This window comes from Castanea sativa, chromosome 3, assembly GCF_040712315.1.
Source record: "Castanea sativa cultivar Marrone di Chiusa Pesio chromosome 3, ASM4071231v1".
Classification (NCBI taxonomy): domain Eukaryota; kingdom Viridiplantae; phylum Streptophyta; class Magnoliopsida; order Fagales; family Fagaceae; genus Castanea; species Castanea sativa.
The window spans coordinates 36280227-36307906 of NC_134015.1; the positions used below are offsets into that span (position 1 = coordinate 36280227).

Consider the following 27680-nt stretch of genomic DNA (forward strand, 5'->3'; position numbering starts at 1 on the left):
TTTAGTGACGAAATATAAATTTCGTTACTAATAATGAAAAAAATTATAACATTTAGTGACGAAAAATGAATTTCGTTGCTATTGCGATCTAAAAAATGGGCGCCAGTGGAGGGAAACTTTGGCGCGAGTTTAATTAGTCTATAGTGACGAAATATTTCGTCGCTAAAAGTTGAAATTTTTAGTGACGAAATATTTCGTCACTGTAGGTATTGTTGTGGATAGTATTAGTGACGAAAATCTTTTCGTCGCTATAAAGAAGAATTAGCGACGAAAAATATTCGTCACTAAAAATAATAATAGTTTTGCACTTATATGTTTTTAGTGACGAAATCACAATTCGTCACTAAAAATATGATTTAGCAACGAAATATGAATTTCGTCTCTAAAAATCTTAACAAAGCCCAGTCTTTAGTGACGAAACTGAAATTCGTCGCTAAAACCTTAAAAGCCTAATTTCAAAACCCAGCTAAACCACAAAACATTTTCAATACCCAAGAGCCATTTCGGTCAAAAAAAAAAAAAAAACCAAGAGCCATTTCGCTTCAGGTCGTTAGTGATCGGCGATGCTTCAGCGACGCGATCGGCGATGCTTCAGCGACGCGATCGGCGACGCTTCAGGTCGCCGATCGTTGGCGACACTTCAGCGTCGCGATCTGCTATGCTTTAGCGTCGCGATCGGCGACGCTTCAGGTCACAGATCGCGACGCTTCAGGTCGCGATCTGCAACACTTCAGGTCGCAGATCGTGACACTTCAGCGTCGCCAACGATCGGCGACCTAAAGCGTCGCGATCGGCGACGCTTCAGGTCGCGATCTGCGACACTTCAGGTCGCATATCGCGACGCTTCAGCGTCGCCAACGATAGGCGACCTGAAGCGTTGCGATCGGCGACCCAAAGCGTCACGATCGGCGACGCTTCAGGTCGCAGATCGCGACGCTTCAACGTCGCCAACGATCGGCGACCTGAAGCGTCGCGATCGACGACCTAAAGCGTCGCGATCGGCAATGCTTCAGCTCACAGATCGCGACGCTTCAGGTCGCCGATCTTTGGCAACGCTTCAGCTTGCCGGCGACGCTTCAGCTTGCTACGCTTCATCCTTCATCCGGCGACACTTCATCCGACGACGCTTCAGTTTGCAACGCTTTCAGCGACCCTTCGCCTCCCACCCCCGAGCCTGGGTATTTTTTTTTCCCTTTTGAGTTAATTTTTTTGTTAATTTTTGTTTCATGATTCTAGTTCCTTTGGGTATTTTTGTTTAATGATTCTAAATGCTTGATACTAATTTTTTTGTTTAATGATTCTAGTTCCTTTGGGTATTTCTTTGTTTGATACAGTAATGGGTATATGCATTTTTGTTTAGTTTGGGTATTTGATATTTACTGTGTAATGGTTGTGAAGAAAGTTTCTTATATACGTACTTATCAATTGCTGTAATTCTTTTTTATTTCTATGGTTCTTATTGTTTGGATGATTCTAGTTTTGGATCCTCACTCTCTTGGTTTGGTTTCCACATTGATACCAGTGTTAGATATATGTAGTGTACAAGTTCATATACATTAGGTGTAATGTATGAACTCAAAATGAGATTACCCATCTTCTAAATTTTCTTGTGTTGATTATTGCTTAGGTAATGATACTCTGATTTCACAATGGGATTGTGTCCTCTGATTGTTATTTTACTTGATTTAATGGGGGATTGTTTTTTAGATTATGTTTTAGATACGTTGTGCTACTCTATTAATATTTCTTGCAAGACAAATGATGAGATTTTTTTCCCTAATTGCTAGTTTTTTCTATCATCCATTTTGATGAGAGTGTTCAATCTTTTGGGATTAGCATAGAATGAGGATATAGACTATAGAGATATATGAATGACATTACCGGTGAAGTGAATGGTTTTGTGGAATTAGAATTTAACACTAGTATTGATGAGGATCATGATGGCACTGGTTAGTTTAAATAGAAGCACTTTAATGTTACTTTAAATACTGCCAATGCACTTTAAGGTAGAAGTTTAAGGATTTTGGTATATATGTACTTAACATAAAAGTTTAAAATTGATGCATAATAGGTGTAATTTGACCTTTCCATCTTGATTGAAAAGTTTATATTTGCTTTCTACAACTTATACATTAGGAGTTGTGATTTTAATTTATTGGTGTGGCTACTCTTAATGCATTGTTAGAAATGTTTCTTATAACATTGTTAATGTTTTTACTTTACGATTTTAATGTAGTATTGTTTTTATATTTGTGCAGATTTCTTATTGGTGGCTTTTAGGGGATTTACTTTTGGCATTACTTGAAGACATATGAAGACATCTTCTGTTAGTTTTAATTATATTATGCTACCATTTTTGTATTGTTATAAAATATCTTGAGTTATTGTATGTATTGCAAACAATTATTGGATGGAAGGAGTTTGAATTGGATACTTGTTTTATTTTTTACTTGTGGAATGTATGGATCTTTTTTTTTATAAATGTGTTGTTGAAATAAATGTATTATTGAAATGTGAGGTTTTAGTAATGTAATAACAGATTACAGGTTAATATCAAAGCTATGAAAAAAATAAAAACAGAAAATAAGTTTTAGTGACGAAATATTTCGTCACTAAATGTAGCAAAATTTTGTAAGAAATGGTTTTAGTGACGAAAATTTTCGTCACTATATGTGCATGGATTTTCTTAAAAATAGTTTTAGTGATGAACTTTTTCGTCACTATATGTACCCGAAAATAGTTTTAGTGACGAAATTATTCGTCACTAAATATAATTTAATAAATTAAAGTGTTTTTAGTAACGAAATATTTTCGTCACTGAATGGTGTTTTTAGTGAGGAAAACATTTAGTGACGAAACGTTTTCGTCTCTAAAAGTTTTATTTTTTAAAAATCAAATTGGACTTTTAGCGACGAAATTTTTCATCACCGGGACTTTTAGTGACGAGGTTTCAGCGACGAAATGAATTTCGTCACTAAAAGTCCGATTTTTTCACTAAAGGTTCTTAGTGACGAAAAATTGGACTTTTAGTGACGAACTTTTTCGTCACTGAAAATACATTTTGTTGTAGTGAATGTAGGGACAGCATTCTCAACATAGGTTGGGTTGGTTTCTATTCGCATAGCTAGAGGATAGAAAACATTTTTAGGTTTTCTCAGCTCCGAAGAGGCATCCACCCCAGCCAGGTTTAGTGCCTCGGTCCACACTCGGAGGCAGTAACCTTGGTCAACTTCAGTGACTTGGGCCCTTAGAGTATCTTCTGTCCCTTTCACTCCCACGTCGTTACTATCCAGCTCTGCTTGAGCCATAACTTCCTCTTTCTTCTCTAACTCTTTTCGCTGAGAATAAATCTTCTCCCAGGCAATAGCTAGTTGCTTCTTAGCCTTACAAAGATGTTGGAGTTGTGACGAGTATTAATTACCCAAGGTATGTGGTTCGAGGAACCAGGCATGACCAATGTTTTGTTTAACACTTAAACAAATAAAAATTATTAATTTACCTTAGGTATGTGGTCCAAGGAACCAGGCATGACCGAGATTCTATTTAACACTTAAACAAATAAAAAATATATTAATTTACCTAAGGTATGTGGTCCGAGGAACCAAGCATGACCGATATTCTGTTTAACACTTAAACAAATAAAAAATATTAATTTACCCAAGGTACGTGGTCCGAGGAACCAGGCATGACCGAGGTTTTGTTTAGTACTTAAACAAATAAAAATTATTAATTTATCCAACGTATGTAGTCCGAGGAACCAAGTATGACCGAGGAACCAAGTATGATCGAGATTCTTTTTAACACTTAAACAAATAAAAAGTGGGGCATGAAATTGTACAAACAAAAGATGGCTAGATTGCCCTTCATTAACAGTAGTACCTTTGAAGATTTACATTTCACAGACGTGGTACAACATTTTCATCTAAATCTTCTAAAAAATAAGCTCATATTCCGGCCACTAAAGTGATGCAATATGGCCCCTCCCAATTAGGTCCTGGCTTTCCCCAAGATGGGTTTCTTGTAGTCCCCACTACTTTTCTCAACACTAAATCCCCTGGTGCCAGCGGTCTGACCTTCCCACCTGTACCGTACCCCTACTTAAGTTTCTGTTGATAGTGTGCTAACTGGACCATGGTCGCTTCTCTTCATTCATCGATTAGGTCCAAACTCCTTTCTAACAATTGATTATTATTGTCGAGGGTGAACAAGCTTGTCCTTAATGTTGGAAACTCGGTCTTTAGAGGAATCACGGCCTCAGATCCATACTTCATAGAAAAAGGTGTTCCCCAATTGACCGACGAGGAGTTGTTCGATATGTCCAAAGAACATGTGAGAGCTCTTCAACCCATCGACCCTTTGCTTCATCCAATCTCTTCTTAAGCCCACTAATTAGAACTTTGTTGACTGCTTCAGCCTACCCGTTCCTTTGTGGACAGGCTGGGGTTGAGTATCTGTTTCTAATGCCTAGCTCATAGCAGTATCTCCTAAAGACCTTACTATCAAATTGAAGCCCATTATCTGAGATAAGCGTATGAGGAATCCCAAATCGGGTAACAATATTCTTCCAAACAAACTTCTTCGCATCAACATCCCTAATGTTAGACAGAGGCTCAGCCTCGACCCACTTCGTGAAATAGTCAATTTTCACAAGAAACCACTTTCGGTTTCCCACAATCTTGGGAAAGGGCCCTACAATATCCAAGCCCCACTATGCAAATGGCCACGGGCTAGACAAAGGGTTGAGCACACCCCTAGGCTGGTGAATGTTTAGAGCAAATCTTTGGCACTAATCACACTTTTTAACATACTCCTACGCTTCTTTTTGCATGTTGGGCCACTGTAACCTTGAGTAAGAGCTCTGTTCGACAATGATTTGCCCCTGTATGACTTTCACATACCCCTTCATGTAACTTCTTCAAAAGTGTCTCCACCACCTTAGGGTGGACACAAAACAAGTATGGCTCGAAGAAAGAGTGCTTATACAACTTTTGTTCCTCAGACAACTAGAAGCGAGGGGCTTTCCTCCGTATCTTTTTTGCCTCCCCGATCTCGAGAGGTAACACTCCCTCTTTCAAAAATAGAACTATGGGGTCCATCCAGCTGGGTCTAACCCTAATTTAGAGTACCTCGACTTTCTTCACCTCCTCCTCAGCAGGCCTAACTAGATCTTCAACAAGGATGACTCGAGGAAGGTCTCGCTCAGAAGAGGTTGCCAAAGTTTCCAAAGAGTCTACATGTGCATTCTACTCTTTGGGACCTGTTGTATGGAGAAAAACTCAAAGTCAGATTGTAGCCTCCGAGCTTTATCCAAATATCCCTGCATCCTCAGGTCCCTAGCCTCCAACTCTCCTTTTACTTGCCTGACGACTAGCCTTAAGTCTGAGAAAACATCAACAACCTTTCCACCCATCTTCTTGATCATAGTTACCCCAACCAACAACACTTCATACTCTACCTCATTATTCGTAGCCAAGAAGCCCAACCTCAACGACTTCTCAATAGTGATTCTATTTGGAGATACTATCACTACTCCCACTTCAGATCCCTTTTGATTAGTCACACCATCAACATATAGCTTCCAAGGTGAATGTCCATGAAGAGAAACTGTTGAAACTTGTTCTCCCCTAAACCTTTGCTCCTCAGCCTCAACCACCATTGGAGACTCAGTAAATTCTGCAACCAAATTTGCAAGAACTTGCCCTTTAACTGCGGTACAAAGCATGTACTTTATATCAAATGCTCCCAAAATCGTTCCCAATTTGGCAACTCTTCCCAAATAATTAAACTTTTGAAGCAATGACTACAAAAGGGGTTGAGTGAGAACTAAAACTGCATGTGCTTGGAAGTAATGGGGGAGTTTCCGAGTAGCATGCACTACAGTCAAAATGGTTTTTTCCAAGAGTAGGTAACAACATCAGCTTCTTGCAACGATTTGCTCACGTAATAGACTGGCCTTTGTACCTCATTTTCCACCCTTACTAAAACTAAACTAACTATATGAGAAGCTATAACAATGTAGGCGAAAAGGACTTCTTCCTCTCGGGTCTGGACATAATGAAAGGCCGAGAAAGGTACTCCTTCAACTGTTGGAAGGCAAGGGCACACTCTTCATTCCATTCAAACCCTTTCCACTTGTGCAAGAGCTGAAAAAAATGGCCTACATCTGTCTGCTGATCGAAAGATAAGGCTATTAAAGGTTGTAGTCATCCTAGCTAACTTCTACACCTCCTTAGGATTCCGAGGAGGTTGTAAATCATTGATCGCTTTAATCTAATCAAGATTAACTTCAATTCCATGATGGGTGACCATGTAACCCAAAAACTTACCGGAATTAACACCAAAAGAACACTTGGAAGTATTGAGACGCAATTTATGTCTCCTCAGCACTTCAAATATACTTCCGGGGTCACTCAGATGCTTGGCCACCACCTTACTCTTTACAACCATATCATCAATGTAAACTTTTGTATTCTTGCCAAGTTGAGGTTCGAACATTCTAGTCATCATTCGTTGGTAGGTGGACTTAGCATTCTTCAACCCAAAAGGCATTATTCGATAATGATAATTCCCAGTGGGAGTCACAAAAGCGGTCTTCTCTTGATCAACTAAAGCTAGTGGTATTTGATGATACCCTTGGAAGGCATCCAAAAAACTCATCCAAGGATGACTGATCGTCGCATCCACCAATTGATCTATTTAAGATATTGGGAAGGGGTCCTTGGGGTAAGCTTTATTCAAATCTATGAAATCTACATACTCGCCACTTCCCATTTTCCTTCTTCACCATTACCGTATTGGCCAATCACTCTGGATAGAAAACCTCCTTAATTGCCCCTTCACTCTTAAGCTTTATCACTTCTTCCTTGACAGCCTTGGCGTGCTCTCTAGAAGAGCACTGAGGTGGTTGCTTCTTTGGGACAATGGTTGGGTTGACATTTAAATAATGACAAATGTAATCCAGGTCCACTCCGGGAGCTTCATAGGCACTCCAAGCAAAAACATCTACATTTCTTCTAAGGAAAGCTAACAATTCCTCTTTCTCTTGAGGAGGCAACTAGACTCCAATTTGGAAGTACTTTTCTTTATCTGCATCAATTATAACTTTCTCTAATTCCTCACACCTCGCCCCTTCATCTGCAACTTCTAAGGACACTTCTACCTCCATTAATTGCTATAAGGCCTTCTCAGAAAATCCTAAGGATTTACCTTTGGATTGGTGTCCAATAGCAGCAACCAAGCACTGCCTTACCACAGTCTAGCTTCCAACCAGCTCTTCAACACGGTCCTCATAGGGGTATTACACCTTTAAATGTAGAGTTGAAGATATAGCTTCCATGGCATGAAGCCACGGTCTTGCCAAGATGGCATTATAAGGTGAATAAGCATCTACCACAATGAAATTTACTTCTACTACTCTTGACCCCACTTGAACAAGCAATCTAATCATGCCCTTTGGGATAATAGTCTTCCCATCAAACCCCACCAGAGGGGAATCATAGCTAATTAGATATTCTCGGGCTTCAACTTAAGTCCCTTTTGGGTCTGTTGCTATTATACCTCTCCGACCTGAAATCCTTTTGGTCGAGGAGGGTCACCTTAGCTTTCCCCTTCCCTTGCTGCTAATCTTCCTCAACGCACTTGTACTCATCAATTTGGTCCATTAATTGACGCATGCTCTACGCAAGCTTCGTGGTCAAGGATTTACTCAAATCGTGCTTAGTAGGGAGACCAACCTTAAATGTCTTTATAGCCACATCTTCGAAATTTCCATCTATCTCATTAAACATTTCCTAATACCTGTCAGAGTAAGCCTTCAAAGTCTCACCCTCTCTCATTGCCACTGATAGCAGGGAATCTAAGGGACAAGGAACCCTACTTCATGTAACAAATTGAGCTCCAAATGCCCTGGTAAGTTCCTAAAAGGAGCTGGTAGAGCCTTCCTCCAATCCATCAAACTATCTTATTGCTACAGGTTCTAAACTAGACGGGAATACTTTGCACATAAGGGATCATTCTTTGAATGAACAGCCCTCCTCTAATTAAAATAACTGACATGTTCCTCCGGGTCTGTCCTACCATTATACATGATAAAGGTAGGTTGTGTGAATCGACAAGGTAGTTTTGCCCTTTCAATCCTCCATGTAAACGGTGACTTTGAGATTTAGTGCAAAGCTTTACTCATGGCATCATTTCCCAAGCCCCTGTGGATTGGACTTCTACTCTTTTGCCTATGATGATGTTCCTCCCTATAGGAGAAAGATTCACTAGGAAGAGTTCTTGATTTTGGTCTGTAACTGCCATCATCGTCAAACTTAGATCCTAAGCCTGAAAGTGATTCCCTCCTTTGTTTGTGGCGTAACTTCCTACATAAATGATCAATCTCCAATTGCAAGTTTCTAGTCTCTTCCCCATGTGAGACATGGCTCCCAGTTCTAGAATGACTCATGTTGGTGTGTGTCGTATGCACACTTATTTCATGATCTCTCCTTCGTTCCAGGTTAAGAAAGTGGTATTGGTGTTGAAATCCCACAGACTCTTCCCGATTTGGCCGCGAACCCACCATGTTTGAACAGGATCACATGCTTACCTTTTCCCACAAACGACGCCAATTGTAAGTGCTCAAATTGTCCCTCAACCCATAGAAAGGGAGTAATGGCCCAATAAGCCCAAAACAATAGATTTGTTAGAGAGTGGATCTTATAGGTGATGACTTAATGGATCAAGTATGTGCCACAATAGGTTAAATTGGTGTTAGACAGACTGAGAAGTAAACCTTGAAGAGAAGAATATTCCTTGGTCAACTTTGAGGAAGATTTGTTCTTATAGATGTTCCCACTTTCTTTAAATACATAGATGTTCTAAATGCCCAGAGTTCTTTCCCTTTTTCTTCTGGATCCCCCCCCCCCCTCATATGCTCTTTCACCTTACTTCCATCCTAGCCTTCCACTTGTTAATCAAGTAGGTGATTTCTTAGATGCTTGTCCCATCAGAACCTTCCTGAAGCCTCTATGTGTAGCTGTAAGACTAAATATCAATGTTCAGACATAACTTTCACATAAATGCAACTAGTTGATTAGGTGCAGAGCATTCAATGTGATGATAGCAGCTTTCTTCTCAGATATTTCTTAGTTCATTATTGACTTTCTCTCTTTGAAGCTTATCCTCCTAAGCATGGTTGCCTCTTGCATGGTATTCGTTAGGTGGTTGGGCTCTAGACGCTCACATCGCTTTCTGAGGAAGTTGGGATCCTCAGGAAACGTCACTTGTTTGTTATTATTAGCACTTGTCCTCAGCCCACTAATCCACTTGCCCTTCTTATTGCTTGACCGTCCTCGGGCTTTGTGGTGTCCTTGGGCATGACCTGCGACCCAATACCCCTACTGAGTTCTTTTATCTCCACATATGCTATTAACATAATCTCTCATACATATTATATTATTTATTTATGTATTTGAGAAGCAGATAGTCACATAATAACATTGATTCAAGAGAATTTTAAAAAAAGAAAAAGAAAATTGTGTTAGGGCTTGCAACTGCAATAGCAATAGCAAATTTAGCCCAAGTCCAAGTCTGTGGCTGAGCCATACAAGCATATACAGCCTACAGGCCATTAAAAGAGAAAAATGTTGGGAGTTCCACCTACTACTCTATTGTAGCAGTGGCCTCCTAGCGCTACTTCTCTTTGCAATATGCTGCAGCAATACCATTGGCTAGATCAACAATCCAACGGCTCCAATTCGCTCAAACACGTCACCCATTTCCAAACCCCCCACGGCCAGTCCCAAATCTCCAAAATACTACCACTCTATACTCCGGAGCTAAAGCTTAAGGAAGCAGCCGTGACAGACTCACTCCGGGCTTAAATCTCAGATCCTTTTCTTCAATCTCACACACAGAAACCGAGTCTAGCTCTGATATTCCGGCGAGGAAAAAATGATGCCGCCGGAGCTCCAACCCCGCTCCTTCCGCCCTTACATCTCCTCCTCCATTAGCGCTCCTTCTTTCTCCTCCTCCTCCTCCTCCTCCTTCAACAATGGAAATGGCTCCTCTCCCCCGTACTCTAACCCTAATCAAAGATTCCCCACCACCTCCTCTTCCAGATCGCTCAAAAACTCTCGATTCTCAGCAACATCCTTCGCCTACAACGCTCGAATCGCCATCGCCCTCATCCCCTGCGCCGCCTTCCTCCTCGACCTCGGCGGAACCGCCGTGCTCGCCACCCTGACCGTGGGCCTCATGGTCTCCTACATCCTCGATTCCCTCAACTTGAAACCCGCCGCCTTCTTCTCCGTCTGGCTCTCCCTCCTCTTCTCTCAAATCGCCTTCTTCTTCTCCGCCTCCACCTCCCTCCGCCAATCCTTCAACTCTCTCCCTCTCACTCTCCTCTCCGCCTTCCTCTGCGCCCAATCCAACTTCTTGATCGGAGTCTGGTCTTCTCTCCAATTCAAATGGATCCAAATCGAAAACCCTTCCATCGTCCTCGCCCTCGAACGCCTCTTATTCGCTTCCGTCCCCTTCGCCGCCGCCTCTCTCTTCACCTGGGCCACTGTCTCCGCCCTCGGCATGTCCAATGCCGCTTACTATCTCATGGCCTTCAATTGCGTCTTCTATTGGCTCTACTCCATTCCTCGAATCTCCTCCTTCGCCTCCAAGAGCGACGCCAAATACCACGGCGGCCAGGTTCCCGATGATAACTTAATCCTCGGCCCCCTCGAAAGCTGCTTCCACACTCTAAATCTCCTCTTCTTTCCTCTCGTCTTCCACATTGCCTCTCACTACTCTCTCATTTTCTCCTCCCCCGCCGCCATCGCCGACTTATTTCTCCTCTTCTTTATCCCCTTCTTGTTCCAGCTCTATGCCTCCACCAGGGGCGCGCTCTGGTGGATCACCAAGAATCCTAACCAGCTGCATAGTATCCGCGTCGTCAATGGCGCCGTTGCTTTGGTTGTTGTCGTCATTTGTTTGGAGTTTAGGGTTGTTTTCCATTCCTTTGGGCGGTACATTCACGTGCCAGCCCCCTTGAGTTACCTTCTTGTCACTGTTACCATGCTTGGAGGTGCTTCCGGAGCTGCTGCTTATGCTGTGGGAATGATTTCCGATGCTTTTAGCTCGGTCGCTTTCACCACATTGGCTGTGATAGTCAGTGCTGCCGGTGCAATTGTTATCGGATTTCCTATTTTGGTATGCAATTCATTCTTAACTTTGTTGTTTCAAGTTAAAAATTGATAGAAATGTCTTAACAGAATTGAAATTTACTTATTAGCTGATTTGAAAGGTACATCAAAAGATTGTACGATACACTTCAAACTCAAACTTGCCGAAACCCATTATTACGGGGTTTTTCAGGATTAGGATATTTTGAAGTTTTTGGTAGCATTATGATGTTTTCCAATCTGCTCGCTAGTGCTAATTGTTAGTTAATTATTATTTGAATGCAGAGAATATTTGAAAATGATCGATGATTCTACAGTTATTGTTGGTTTTCAATCAGTTACATTCATCATTGTAGACATAATGGATGCCCATCAATAAAGCATGCCTAATTAGGTGTAATTAACCTTTTCCAGTTTTCTTTGAAAATGAAAGGTGGCCTAGTGTTGGTTGTGTCTAGCTGATGGACCAATGCTGACACTATCAACTAAAATGATTTGAGAAACATGGAAAGTCTGTTTTCTAAATAAATAACTGCCTATGTTGTATGTAATAAACATGTGGGTACAGAACTGACTATGAGTCAGTGATTTTTAACTAGCAAATCTCATCCTTTCGACTTTTAGCAACCTCAAGGCTTTAGTGTTAGCATCCTCAATGACTTTTGCTACTTGGGGTGGGGCCAAAAAGATGTTTTTTTGGATCAGAGGTGTAAGTAATGCTGGAAGAAAATTCAATTTCAGATTATATATATTTTACTTTGTCCATGTGCATTAGAGCTGTTTGGGATCAAGCCCATGGTTGAGCACTGTCTACTGCTTCCTTATTCCCCACTGAGTGAATATGGGACTTGAAGCATACATGGTTATATATTTCTCTCTTTAATTTTGCAGTTCCTCCCGCTGCCTTCTGTTGCTGGATTCTATTTGGCTCGATTTTTCACTAATAGGAGCCTGCCATCATATTTCGGCTTTGTTGTGCTTGGTAGCTTGATGGTTACATGGTTTGTGATGCATAATTTCTGGGACCTTAATATTTGGTTGGCAGGCATGTCCCTGAAATCCTTTTGTAAGTTCATAGTTGCAAACGTTGTCCTGGCCATGGCTGTTCCTGGTCTAGCTATTCTACCCTCAAAATTTCATTTTTTGATTGAGGGTTCTTTAATCGGCCATGCATTGCTACTATGTTACATTGAGGATCGATTTTTCAATTACTCTAGCATTTACTATTATGGATTTGAGGATGACGTGATGTATCCAAGCTACATGGTTATTGTAACTACTTTTGTGGGTTTGGCTTTGGTGAGAAGACTATCTGTGGATCATCGAATTGGACCAAAGGCAGCTTGGATTTTGACTTGCCTCTATTCTTCAAAGCTAGCAATGCTGTTGATTACATCAAAATCCGTTGTATGGATGGCAGCCGTTCTTTTATTGGCCATTTCTCCCCCGGTGCTTCTATACAAGTATTTATTCTGTTGCATACTTCAATATTTCTCAAAACCTTAGTCTTAGCAAATCAACCTTGCTAATTCTTCACTCTTTGGACTTTGTAGGGATAAATCAAGAACAGCCTCAAAGATGAAACCTTGGCAAGGTTATGTTCATGCTGCTGTGGTTGCTTTATCTGTATGGTTTTGCCGAGAAACAATTTTTGAAGCCCTCCAATGGTGGAACGGGAGATCTCCATCTGATGGTTTACTACTTGGATTTTGTATTCTCTCTATGGGATTGGCTTGTATACCCATAGTAGCACTCCACTTCTCTCATGTACAGGTAAGCATATTTTACCGTTTGCAGTTGTGTGGTTTTTGTTTATTCTTCTATAAAATATTGTTTACAGCAAGAGTGGGGGAAAATATTAAAATCTGTTGCTGAAGCAAAATAATTTGTGCAGCTAAACATTTTCCACTTCCCATTTAGATTCATATAGTATTTATGTTATGATTCTTCAAATTCATCTTCCATATTCTTTATTTATTTTATTTTTTTGGATAAGGAATAAAGTTTTATTAATGAGGAAGATCACTTCATGCTCACAATGATGAACACAGGATGTCTTAAAAAATTACAAAAAAGAAAGAAAGTCTTGGAACTCTACAAAGGAATTACAGTGAGTAAAACCCCACACTCTAGACCAATCAGACAAAGTACGTATTAGCACAGATTGCAGTTGCTCTTGGGAGCTCTCAAAATTCTCAAAAGTTTGTTTATTACCTTCCTTCCACATGATCCACATTAAACATGACGGAACAAGGTTCCAAATGTTTGATGAGTGTTCCCTAAACCAATTCCTCCAACCAAAAAATAAAGCTATTACCGTCCAAGGCAAGATCCAATGAATCCCAAACAACTTAAAGATGACACTCCACATATTAAAAGCAATTTTGCAATGTAGCAACTAATGGTCAACTGTTCCCCACTGCTCTGACACATACAACACCAGCTCTTGATGAGAATCTCACAAGGATCCTACCCCAAACTGCTGTCCATATGAAGGACACTTGCTTAGGTGCCTCAACACACCACACACTTATCCAAGGAATTGGATTGGTGCTGTGGAATGCTTTGCAATAGGACCCAAAATCAAACTTCCCACTCCCCTTCAAACTCCATTATCACACCCTTTCCCTCTAGGCATTTGAGAGTAAATGTGGCCTAGGAATGAATTCACCAACTCTATCTCCCAATCATGGAAATCCCTATGAAATCGTACATTCCAACTCTTACTCCCTCCATTCATATTGCTATCTAAACAATCTGAGACTAAAGCATCTTTGTTGGATGAACAAGCATATAGGTCAGGGTATTTACATTGTGAGAGCCACCCCAATGATCATACCAAAACTTTAGACATGTGCCCTCCCCAAACTCAAAGGATACATGCTGAGAGAAGTTATTCCAACCCTCTCTAATATGCCAAAGATTACAGCCATGGGTCCCTCTAATTGATTTCGAGGTCTAGCCTCCCCCTTACACTCCATACTTCAAAGCAAACACTCAACGCCACAGATTGAGTATCTTTATGCCTAAAATGCAATAATTATTTCCCAAGTAAAGCTCGATTAAAGAGCCCTATCCGCTTGATTCCCAAACTGCCTATAACTCAATAGGTGAACAAACCGTATCCCATCCCACCATAGAATATTTGAACTCCTCCACTGAGGCATCCCACAGAAAATTTCTCTGAAGTCTCTAACCCATTAGCCTCAAACAAGGGAATAGTGAAAAGAGAGACGTAATAAGTTGGTAAGCTTTAAAGTCTTCCATATTACTGAGGGCATTTGATAAATTTCTATTGATAAGGTTTTAGAATTATGTGCAGATATCTGGAACATTAATTTGTACACAAGCATTACATGGAGATTTTTTTTTATTTTTAATTAGTAGTATTTTTATTGAAAAGACATGATGTATACACAAATGTTCCTAAAGAATTACAAAGAGACAAAGGCAGGTTCTTAAAAAAAGAAAGCCAATAACATTTACAAATGAATGCTCATCACTAGTATCAAGAGTATGGGACCACTCAAACAAAACTCTCCAAAAAGAATATTTCAACACCATAACTGAAATCTTCACACCCTTAAAAGTTCAATTATTTCTCTCCCTCCATAGTCTACATTAGACAATGTAGCTATTTTCCAAGCAAATGATGCCATGATTACCAACACAACTTTTCCATCCAGAAAGTAACTCTCTCAGACAACACCTAGTGAACCCCAAACGTTGAAATATGATAGACCACAATTCTTTGGTGACAACACAACTTATTAATAAGCGGTCCACTGTTTCACTACAATTTGCACATACAACACCTATTTTCATAGTTATAGCTCTCCACGTAAGATTATCACATGTAAGGATTGTGCCCCCCCCCCCCCCTGCCAGCTGTCTAGACAAAAAATGTCACCTTTTTAAGAGCCTTCACATGCAATATGCTCCTCCATTGGAAAGCCACTCCATTGGAGCCTCTGAGAGCGCTTAGTAGGAACAAACATCGAAGTTATTATTGCTCCTCCCTCCAACTCATCTGATTTGTGTCCTCACCTCTTAGGAATAGAAGGTATCAAACATTACTTGGAGAAACAATATCCTCAATCTGTCTTATGAGATCACTTAACCTGGTTTTTCAGAAAAATTCCTTTGGTTAGTTCTTTTTTTACCTTGTACCATTTATTTTCTAGTAGAGTGAAATTATTAACATTCAGAAACTAAATTAATAGTTATTCGTCAAAAGAAACTAAATTAGTAGTTACTTTGGAAATCTTTGAAGGTTTGACATTGTGAGCAGGAAACTATCGCATGATGTTCATTTTATTTGAGTCCTAATGATGCAATGTTTAAAAGGAAAAAACTAACTACTCGTTCTTCTTCCCTGTGCAGTCTGCTAAGAGATGCCTAGTTTTGGTGGTGGCAACGGGTCTTCTGTTTATCCTAATGCAACCACCAATCCCATTGTCATTGACTTACCGGTCTGACCTTATCAAAGCTGCTCGCCAATCTGCTGATGACATCTCCATCTATGGATTCATGGCCACAAAGCCTACATGGCCATCTTGGCTGCTTATTTTGGCAATTCTGCTTACTCTAGCGGCTGTGACATCCATCATCCCAATCAAGTACATGGTTGAGTTGAGAGCATTTTACTCCATAGCCATGGGGATTGCTCTGGGTGTCTTCATATCAGCTGAGTACTTTCTTCAGGCTGCTGTCCTGCATGCCCTCATTGTTGTAACTATGGTATGTGCTTCTGTGTTTGTGGTCTTCACTCATTTCCCATCTGCCTCAAGCACGAAGGTTCTACCATGGGTATTTGCTCTTCTTGTGGCTCTCTTTCCTGTGACATATCTTTTGGAGGGACAAGTGAGGATCAAAAACATCCTAGGAGATGGTGGATTTGGAGACATGGGAGAGGAAGAGAAGAAGCTCACAACTCTGCTGGCTGTTGAGGGGGCAAGGACATCTCTTCTTGGTCTATATGCAGCTATCTTTATGCTTATAGCTCTGGAGATAAAGTTCGAACTTGCCTCACTTATACGAGAAAAGGCTCTTGAAAGGGGTGGAGTTAGACATAATCAATCTGGTCAAAGCAGCTCCTCTACTTTTCCCCCAAGAATGAGATTCATGCAACAGCGTCGGTCTTCTACTGTAGCAAGCTTCACAATTAAGAGGATGGCAGCTGAGGGAGCCTGGATGCCGGCTGTTGGTAATGTAGCTACTGTGATGTGCTTTGCCATATGCCTTATCTTGAATGTCAACCTCACAGGTGGATCCAATCGTGCAATATTCTTTCTGGCACCTATTTTGCTTCTTCTCAACCAGGACTCCGATTTTGTTGCTGGATTTGGGGACAAGCAAAGATATTTCCCTGTTACGGTAGTCATATCAGCTTACCTGGTTGTTACAGCTCTGTACAGCATATGGGAAGATGTCTGGCATGGGAATGCAGGGTGGGGCCTCCAAATTGGTGGGCCAGATTGGTTGTTTGCGGTAAAGAATTTGGCCCTCCTTGTTCTTACATTCCCCAGCCATATCCTTTTCAACAGATTTGTGTGGAGTTATAAGAAGCAGTCAGATTGGATGGCATTGATCACGTTGCCCCTTAATCTGCCATCTGTTATAATTACAGATGTGCTTAAGATTAGGATTTTGGGACTTTTAGGAATTATTTATTCCCTGGCCCAGACTCTAATCTCTAGACAACAATTTATCTCTGGATTGAAGTATATTTAGACTAATACAAACTCTGTACAATATGTTTTGGCAATTTTCAAGTGAGGAATTACAGTTCAGGTTTGTCTTGCACTTCTTTTACTGGTCCTTTTATTAATTGGGCTTTTGTCTTCCCAAAATTCCTGAACTATGCACTTTCATTTGAGTTATCTTAGTTTAGCCCTTATACAGACTGTTGAAGATATGAGCTAACCTTCCAAACAAATAAAGGGTCTTGGTTTCTTGTTTGGCCTTTTAGTGTACCATTTTTATTGAGCATAGCGGGTTGTATATTGTGCATTGAATTCCTCGCTTCTGGCATGACCGAGTCAGAACCAATTACTAGTGTGAAACCACTCACCTGCTTTGTTGTGACCTATGAGTGAATTGACTGGTTAATTTATGAGTGATATGACTGGCTAGGTTGTGCATTGCTGATTTTTTATATTTTTAGTTTTTGTTTTTGTGAAAACTACATAATTCAACTGAATAGTTATCTGAAATTATGATTTTGCTGCTTTTTTTGTTATTCAAACATGTTACACAGTTTGACTTGATTTTAGTTCTTTCTCAAGGCACATGAAAGTCTTTGTTTGTCTTTGAAATTTAAATTTTTATGGTATATTGTGGATAATCACATTTACTGAATATTTGCTACAAACGTATAAAATAAAAGTACTGCAATTTTATGTCCTATATGAGCGCAATGATGACAGGAAAGAGCGATAAAAGGAGATACTGCAATTTTATTTGACGAATTTGACACTAGAAATCCTGTGGACTAGTCATTATGATGATCTATCATTCTTGCCATGCTTACCAAATATTTAGATGACCTATCATTCCTGCGGAATATTAACCAAATATTTAGATGATCTATAATTCTTGCTGGATATCGAGGTGGTTGGGCATCAAAAAATCACTAATTTATGGAGTGCAATCACTAATTTATGGAATGGTCATATATTTTTGTTTTTGATTTTTTGTTTTGTTTTGTTTTGTATTCTGTTTTTTTTTTTTTTTTTTTGAATTCTAAAATATACTAACTGAATAACTTATAGATTTAACAATAAATAGCAATCAATTGTTATGAAATTTTGTACGTGATTAGCCCATAATAGTTTTGATGCAAAACGTTTGTGATCAGTAGGAAAATATGACATTTGTGAGCAAATGTAAACTATCGCATTATTGATATGGGATGAAACGAATATTTGATAGGGATTAGACGTTGTATTGCTCAATACCTCCTTTTTTAAGGCGAGGGGAGGGGCATGATGATCATGGTTTGCGAAATCCACTTTTGGAAGAAATAAATTTCTTTCCAACAAGCACCATTAAGTATTAAGGTGATCTCTTAGTCTTTTTAAATATCAAGGTGATTAGGCATTAAAAACTAAATAGTTTTTTTGAATATCAATGTAATTACGGAATTTAATGCATCGCATCTAAGGTAGTTATTATATTCAAGTTCACCCATAACAATAAATAGAAATTATTTGTTTTGAAATTTTGCATGTGCCAATACACGCCTGAAAGCTTCCAAGGAATGCTCAGTTTTAATTTTGTTAAAGCTAAGTTCAGATGGAACTCATTTATAACTTCTACTATATATAAGATTATTATCCATCGTATCAAAAAAGAAATACATTCTCCATCTCAAAAGAAAACGAAATAAAGAAATAATAAAAGAAGCTACTAGGAAAAACATTTATTCTTGCTTACCAACTTAGATTTATTCGCGTTTCTTTTTTCTTTTATCTAATCTTTTGTTTTGTTAATCTTATATATATATATTCATGTCTTGACTTCATACTAATATTTCCTTTTTCTATTTTTTTTTTTTTTTTTAAATTGTCCATACTAAAATGCTGTTTTTTCATTCATTTGAGATTTTGTTATGTATCTTTAATTACATTGTACGCCTGAAATTTTATTCCATCTCGTGTATGATGAATTTTAAGGTGAGATTTTCTCAAAATTGTACTTTGAAAATTTCTAATATTGATTTCTATTGTTTATGTTAATAAGAAAGATAATTTAAAAATTTTATAGAATTAAGACTTCATATTTTGAAACATCCAAATTTGAAGTTCAATAGTATTTTTTAAGGAATGCATCATTTGTAAATTCTACCCGCGTTACTTTTGTCATACCACCAGCCGAAGGGCATTTTAAGTTTTAACTTTTTAAAATGTCAAACTTATATTCCTTTTATTTTCATGGATGGATAAAATTTTGTTTTTGTATCATCACATATTTATATTTACAGTGGATGAGAACTTTTATTTCTTTCATTTTCAAGTTTTGATTGCAAATGTGGATGGAGGATTTGGTTCAGTGGTTAAATTTGAGTGCAGATAGCCCATGTGTTCAACATAATATAGCCCACAGGACGAGTTCTAAGTTATTTAGTCGAAGACTTATTTTGCTTATTTCATCGTGCTTGAAATTTTGAAGTCAAAATCTTGTCATGTTGGAAGGTGAGTAATGTGGAAACTGGAAACCACCAGTTTGGACTAACATTTTCGTATATTCATTACACTTATCAAATTATTAGATCAAAGTGTTAATTGTTAGTTAAATATTAATTGTAGAAGCAAATTAATACTTACATAAAGAAAAATCAAATTTTAGTTTCAAAACATATTTAGGAAGCTTTCAAGTTAGCCTTAGTTTTAGTTTTGTTATAGCTAAGTTCACGTGGAACTCATCTATAACTTCTACTATATATAAGATTATTATTTATCGTACTAAAGAAGATATACATTTTTCATCTCAAAAGAAAGTGAAACAAAGAAAGAACAAAAAAAGCAAGTGTTAATTGTTAGTTAAATATTAATTGTGGAAGCAAATCAATACTTACATAAAGAAAAATCAAATTTTAGTTTCAAAACATATTTAGGGAAGCTTTCAAGTTAGCCTTAGTTTTAGTTTTGTTATAGCTAAGTTCAAATGGAACTCATCTATAACTTCTACTATATATAAGATTATTATTTATCGTACTAAAGAAGATATACATTTTTCATCTCAAAAGAAAGTGAAACAAAGAAAGAACAAAAAAAAGCAAGTAGGCAAGATATTTATTCTTGCTTGTCAACTTAGATTTATTCATTTTTTCTCTCTTTTATTTAATCTTATTTATCCATGTCCTCGTAACTTCATACTACCATTTTCTTTTTCTATTTTTCTTCTAAATTGTCCATACTAAATTGTTGTTTTCTCAAAGTTAAAGTTAACAAGAAAGGAAATTTAAAAATTCTATAGAATTTAGACTTTAGCTTTGAAACATCCAAATTTGAAGATTTTTCAAAGGAATGCATCATTAATAAATGCTACCCACGTTACTTTTGTCATACCACCAACCAATTCACCATTATGCTTAGGACATTTTAACTTTCTAAAATGTAAAACTTCTGTCAATGTGTTCAACATTATAGCCCTCAAGAAGGGTTCAAAATTATTTTAGCTGAAGACTGATTATGCTTATTTCATCGTGGCGTCAATGACATGGTGGCTTGATTGTAGGCCAGTCTCGCACTAAATTTAATGGCTCATATTTACTGGTTTTCCTTTTTGGGCTGGATCTATTCATATTAACACAAATCCCAAGCCCAAATGCACCCAAGCATTGAACTTTTTTTGGGTTGGTGGTGGGTTTTCTGTGATGGTTGACTTTTGTGTTGAACATCAGAATATGTACAGAATGGGTCCTTTTTTGTTGAGCAATAGAATGTGTACAAAATGGGCTGCCGAGAAATCTTAAGCTATCACCAGATTATCGGAGGAGGTTGCCATTTCCTTGAAGAGCAGCACTAGAGGTACTATAGATTTAATCATATTACAATCTAAGTATTACTAATCACAATTAGATAATTCAAATATTCATCGGCTGAAACTACTTATCCAAATATATAAATAGTTGAAACTTGAAACTCTTTAATCAAATTCTTACTGCCACATCAATTTATAATTTTTATGTGATAAAGCCTGTATTACTTTTAGCCTTTTCCTCTTTTAATGGTTTTAAATTATAATGATTAGTTGGCAGATAATGTAAATTCTCCCCATTAAAATAAAATATAAGGAATTATATAATCTGACTTGTAAGAAACACAATAAATGCTAGATACTTTCTAGTTTCTAAGAAAACTTATAAAGTTGCTTGAGAAATTACCCAGACACAAGTTTCAAAGTCTTATACTCGCATACTCTACACCTTACTAGACAGCTAAATACAAATTAAAAAAAAAAACCTTAAAATCAAATTAATGCCACAAAGAACGAAATGAATATTAATTTCTAGACGTGAACATGTTCTAAGAACTCAGTTGCCATTTTCACCATTTATGCTCTGCATCACGATATTTTTATAGTTATTCATGAATGTGTGCATTTTTTTTTGTAGAGAAATTGTATTATATGATCTACAACTGTACTGAGTAAATGTATAATCATTCTCGCCTTATCACCAAAAAAAAAAAAAGTATAATCATTCTCTAACAGACATTGGTAATGGAGAATTCAACTGTATAATGAATAAGACATTTTCACATCCAACCCAATATTGAAATTTTGAAGTCAAAATCTTGTCACATTGGGAGGTAAGTAATTTGGAAACCACCAGTTGGACTGACATTTCATATATTCAAGACACTTCTCAAATTATTAAATCAGGTGTTAATTCTTAGCTAAATACTTATAGGCAAGAAGAATTCAATTTTAGCTTTAAAACACACATATTAAGGAAACTTCCAAATTAGTCTCAGTTTCAATTTTGTTAAAATTAAGTTCATGTGGAACTCATCTATAACTTTTACTATATATAAGATTACTGTTCATCGTACAAAAAAAAAAAAACTTTATCTATTACAAAAGAAAACAAAACAATGAAAGAATAAAAGAAGCAAGTAAGCAAAACATTTATTCTTGTTTGCCAACTTAAATTTATTTGTTTCTCTTTCTCATTTATCTATTTTTATTTTATTTTATTTTATTTTAATCTTGTATATCTATATCCTGACTTATATCCTGACTTTTTACCTTTGAGCTATCACATTTTAACATGTATAAACAAGGTAAAAACATGATACGAAGTCAGGACAAAACTTCATACCATATATATAAGTTTTGAATTCATACCGTATGAGAACCCACAGCCCACAGGACAGGTTCAAAATTATGTAGTTGAAGACCCATTTTCTTATTTTATCCAGAGGCTCAAGGCATCGATGACGTGATGGATAGATGGCCAATATCGCACTAAATTTCAATCATAGCTCCTTTTTAATGGTATTCCTTTGTGGGCTCGATCGATCCAAATCCCAAGCCCAAAATGCTCCAAAACGCTAATTTATCTAATTTCGGCGGCTTTCGTGGAAATAGTATACAACTTTTTGTGTTGAGCATCAGAAAATATACCATTTGTGTTGAGCATTAGAACATGTGTTACTAATCACAATTATTAGATAATGCAAATATGTGTTGAGGGTTAGAACATGTGTTGAGCATCAGATTATCAGAGGTTACCATTTCCTTCAAGAGTAGCACTAGAGGTACTTTATCTAAGCACAAGTTAAATACTTGCTGCAAGAAGAATCCAATTTTGGTTTCAAAACTCATCTAATAAGAAAACTTCCAAATTAGTCTCAATTTCAATTTTGTTAAAGCTAATTTCATATGGGGCTTATCTATAACTTTTACTATATATAAGATTACTATCCATCATATCAAAAAAGAAATACTTTCTCCATCTCAAAAGAAAAGGAAACAAAGAAAGAACAAAATAAGTAAGTAAGCAAGATATTTATTCTTGTTTGTCATCTTAGATTTATACGTTTCTGTTTTTCATTTATTTAATCTTTTATTTATTTAATGTTATTTATCTATATCCTGACTTTTTACCTTTTTTATTTTTATGGGACTGACTTTTTACCTTTGGGCTATCACATTTTAACCAGTATAAATAAGGTAAAACATTGATATGAAGTCAGGACAAAATTATTCATTTCATCCTGGGCCTCATGGCATCGACAACGTGATGGCCCGAACGTTGGCCAAAATTTCAGTCATAGCTCATTTTTAATGGTTTTCCTTTCGGGGCTGGATCTATTTATAAGACAAACCCAAGCCCAAATGCACTGAACGTTGAACTTTTTTTGGGTTGGTTGGTGGTAGGGTTTTAATTTCTAGAGATCAAAATATTCAATTTATTCAAAGAAACTAGGCAAGACATTTTTTGTTTTGTTTTTGCTTTTTACGCTCCTGAAAATAGTTCTTTATCATCATATCAAAATCTAAGCAAAGAATTAAATTTCTCAATTTTTATTTTTTGAACCAAAGTTTCCCAATTAAATTCAAACACCTAGTTGTTTTAACCAATAAACTAAGTAGTATTACTATTTCCAACTACATTTTAAATTTAATGCATATTTACCCCTACAGTAAATGGCAATTGATTATTTTGAAATTATGCATGTGATTAACTTATAATTGATATTAAATAAAAACATGAGTTCAAGAAAATAGTGATTTATAAAAAGTAATTGAGTGATATAATGTTAATTCAAGTGCAATAAAATTTTACTACATTTAACTTTTATATGAAAAATTTTAAGTAAACAAAGCAATCTATTGTTTACGAATAGTGATAGAAAAACACATATGAACAAATTTGTAAAAGCAACTATCAATACTTATAGCAAGAAGCATTCAATATTGGCTTCAAAGCATACTTAGGGAAGCTTCCAAAATAGCCTTAGTTTCAATTTTGTTAAAACTATGCTCATATGAAAATCATCTATAACTTTTATTATATATAAGATTATTATTTGTCGTACCAAAAAAGAAATACATTCTCTATCTTAAAAAAAACAAAAACAAAAAAACAAAAGAAGTGAGTAGATAAAAAATTTATTTTTACTTGTCAACTTAGATTTATTTGCTTCTCTTTCTCTTTTATCTAATCTTTTGTTTTTTAATCTTATTTATCTGTGTCCCGGCTTTATACTAACATTTCTTTATACTATTTTTATTTTTTCTAAATTGTCCATACTAAAATATTGTTTTTTCATTCATTTAATATTTTGTTACTTATCTCTAAGTAGATTATGCACATGAATTTTAAGGTGAAAATTTCTGAAAATTGTACGTCAAAAATTTTCAATATTGATTTGTATAGTTTATCTTAACAAGAAAGGTAATTTAAAAATTCCATAGAATTAAGACTTCAGCTTTTGAAACATCCAAATTTGAAGTTCAATTTTTTTAAGGAATGCATAAATTTATAAATTCTACCCACGTTACTTTTGTCATACCACCAACCAATCAGCATTATGCTTAGGGCATTTTAAATTTTTACTTTTTAAAATTTCAAACTTCTATTCCTTTTTATTTTCATGGATGGATAAAATTTTGTTTTTGTATCATCACATATTTATATTTATATTTACAGTGGATGAGAACTTTTTATTTCTTTCATTTTTAAGTTTTGGTCGCGAATGTAGATGGAGAATTTGGTTCAGTGATTAAATTTGAGTGCAGATAACCCATGTAGTCAACATAATAGCCCACAGGATGCGTTCAAAATAATTGTTGAAGATTCATGTTGCATCTTTCATCCTGGGCCTCATGGCATCGATGACGTGATGGCCACACCTTACTAGACAGCTAAATACAAATTTCAAAACAAAACTAAAAATCAAACTAATACTACAAAGAACGAAATGAATATTCCTATATAAAAGTAAAAAACGATATTAATTTCTAGACGTTAAAATATTCAATTTATTCAAAGAACGTAGTTGCCATTTTCACCCTTTATACTCTGCATCACAATATATTTATAGTTATTCCCAGATGTGTGCATTTTTTAGAGAAATTGAATTATATAATCTACAGGTGTACTAACTACTAAGTATAATTAATCAATCATTCGCGCTTTATCATAAAAAATGATAAAAAAGAGAGAATATAATCATTTTCTGGTAGACATTGTTAGTAGAGGATTTGATTGTATAATGAATAAGTTACTAGAGGTTTGGGAAATTTGTTTGAGAAATTGTACAAATCACACCCAATCCATTGAAATCTTGTCATGTAAGGGGAGATGAATAATTTTGAATCCACCAGTTGGACTAATATTTTCATATATTCAAGACACTTATCAGATTATTAGACTAGGTGCATATTGTTAGTAAAATATTATCTGTAGAAACAACTATCAATACTTACAATAAGAAGAATCTAAGTTTAGCTTGAAAATGCACTTAGGGAAGCTTCAAAGTTAGCCTCAATTTCAATTTTGTTAAATCTAAGTTCATATGAAACTCATCTATAACTTCTATTATATATAAGATTATTATTCGGTACCAAAAAAGAAATACATTCTCTATCTCAAAAGAAAACGAAACAAAGAAAGAACAAAAGAAACAAGTAGACAAGATATTTATTGTTGGTTGCCAAGTTAGATTTATTTGTTTTTGTTTCTCATTTATTCTGATCTTTAGTTTTATTTTTTAATCTTATTTATCTATATCCTGACTTTTACCCATTGGGCTATCACATTTTAACATGTATAAATACAGTAAAAACATGATACGAAGACAAAACTTCATACCATTTAAGTTTTGACTTCATACCTTATGAGAACCCACAGTCCACAGGACAGATTCAAAATTATGTAGTTGAAGGCCCATTTTGCTTATTTCATCCTGAGCCTCAAGGCATCGATGACGTGATGGCCTTATAGTTGGCCAATATCGCACTAAATTTCAATCATAGCTCCTTTTTAATGGTATTCCTTTTTGGGCTGGATCTATCCATACTTTAAGACAATTCCCAAGTCTAAAATGCTCCAAAACGTTAATGCTATGTTTGAAAGTTTGGAGGGAGAGGAGAGTAAAAGAAAATGAATATTCTTAACATTATTTGAATGTTTTTTAAATTAAAGGAGGGAAATAATTAGCCTTTTCATAGTTTGTAATTTTGATAATATGGTAAGGATAGATTTGATAATTCATTTGATCAATTTCTATGCTCTACTTTCCTTTCAAATCTCTCTAATTTGAGAGAATTAAAAATAAGAAGTTAGAAGTAGTTAGAACCTCTCCAAATCCCTCTCCCTCCTCCCTTATAAAACATCAAAACAAGTTAATTTAACTTATTCTCCCTCCCTCTACTTTACTCCTCCTCCATTTAAGCAAGCTATAAGCTATAGACTTATTGTTTCTGCATTAGCTGACTTTTATGAAAATGGGGAATACTCCTTTTGTGTTGAGCATCAGAACATGTATAAAATTGGGCTGAGGAGAAATCTTAAAGCCATCACCAGATTATTGAAGGAGGTTGCCATTTTCTCGAATGGTGCAGTTTCAAATTTCAATGATTACTTGGCAAATAATGTAAAATTTTCCTATTAAAATAAAATATAAAGAATTTCATAATATCATTATCGAATCTAATCTATATAATAACCAATAGTTGAGACATTTGACTTTTTATTAATCGCTTCTCATTATGTCACGTGACTACATAAATTACTGCCAATTTACATTTAAAGACGCTAAACAATTGTGCCTTTTGGGATTTGAACTTACTCCAAATCGTTCCAACCCAAAAAAAAAAAAAAAAAAAAAAAAAAAAAAAATAAACTGCCAATAATAAACTAGAGACACAACGTTTGGTGCCTTGGGCAGTAGTTATAAAAGACCAAACAACACCATCTGTTACTCTTTTCTTTTTTATTTATTTATTTATTTTTTATGTCTATACCCTTCTCTTGCTCCATCTCTCCGAAATTTACATTCCCTCGCTCACTAAACAATTTCATCAAATAAGTATTCCTCTATTTGCTAAACAGACTCGAACTAGGACTTCACCAGCTAGCAAAGTTCCAAATCATTTTAATGATGTTTTTAATTGTTTAAGTAAATACCACACAAAATCTTTGAAAAAACTGACTTTTTCCTGCCCTCTATATGCTTATCGACAACTTCAGACTTCATAGCCACAGATTCTTCCGCAGAATTATTCATCACCAAGAAACTCCATCAATGGCCCTTCCTCTGCAGTGAGAGAAGAAGCACTGAGCCGTACAAATCGATTCGGGCACCGCAATCTATTGAAATTTTTGTCAGATTTGATCAAGCACATGGAGGAGACCATCAATTTCTACCTGATTAGAACAATTTGTATGTGGCTTGATTTTTACTCTATGAAAAATATCTAATAGACCATTGATTTCTCATTTGAAGTCATTCCTCTTTGATAATAGAGCATTCTAATGTTGATTTTTTTTAATGGATCATTTTGAAGGTTTTTTATTCAGTTCTGTATTTTTTGAGTGGATTCATGTTGTTAAACTGTCATTTCAATCCCATTTAAAACATGTACACCATGTGTTTGACAAAATGTCTCACTCACTCCTGCATTTTTGTTTTCATTCCCATTTAGAACATGTACACTATGTGTTTGACAAAATGCCTCACACACTCTTGCATTTTTCTTTTTTTTTTGATAATTCAATAGTTATACTCCTACATTAGTTTAAGTAAACTTCATGGTTTGTGTCTCTTTGTTTTAGTTGTCAAAGGAATCACTAACACACTGAAACACCACCCATGTGATGTGACAAACCAAAAATGCTATTGACAGTTGACAACCATGGCAGATGTTACTTAAAGGCAACTTGCACGAGTCAATCTAGAACTGCTTATAATTAGCCTGATTCATTCATTAGCACAACAAGCAAACTAATTGCCCAAGAAAATAATATAGAACATTATCCTATTGCTTTCAACGTTTTTCTCCTTTCTC

General features: G+C 36.4%; 1 protein-coding gene across 1 annotated transcript; it reads left to right on the plus strand.

Moving 5' to 3' along the window:
• The first annotated feature begins 9640 nt into the window (after positions 1–9640).
• LOC142628031 (uncharacterized) lies at positions 9641–17118 on the plus strand. The gene is made up of 4 exons (XM_075801969.1): positions 9641–11181; positions 12045–12616; positions 12707–12926; positions 15537–17118. Exons 1-4 carry the CDS (start codon positions 9934–9936, stop codon positions 16884–16886), a joined length of 3390 nt encoding a protein of 1129 aa, XP_075658084.1. The 5' UTR covers positions 9641–9933; the 3' UTR covers positions 16887–17118.
• The last annotated feature ends 10562 nt before the right edge of the window (positions 17119–27680 follow it).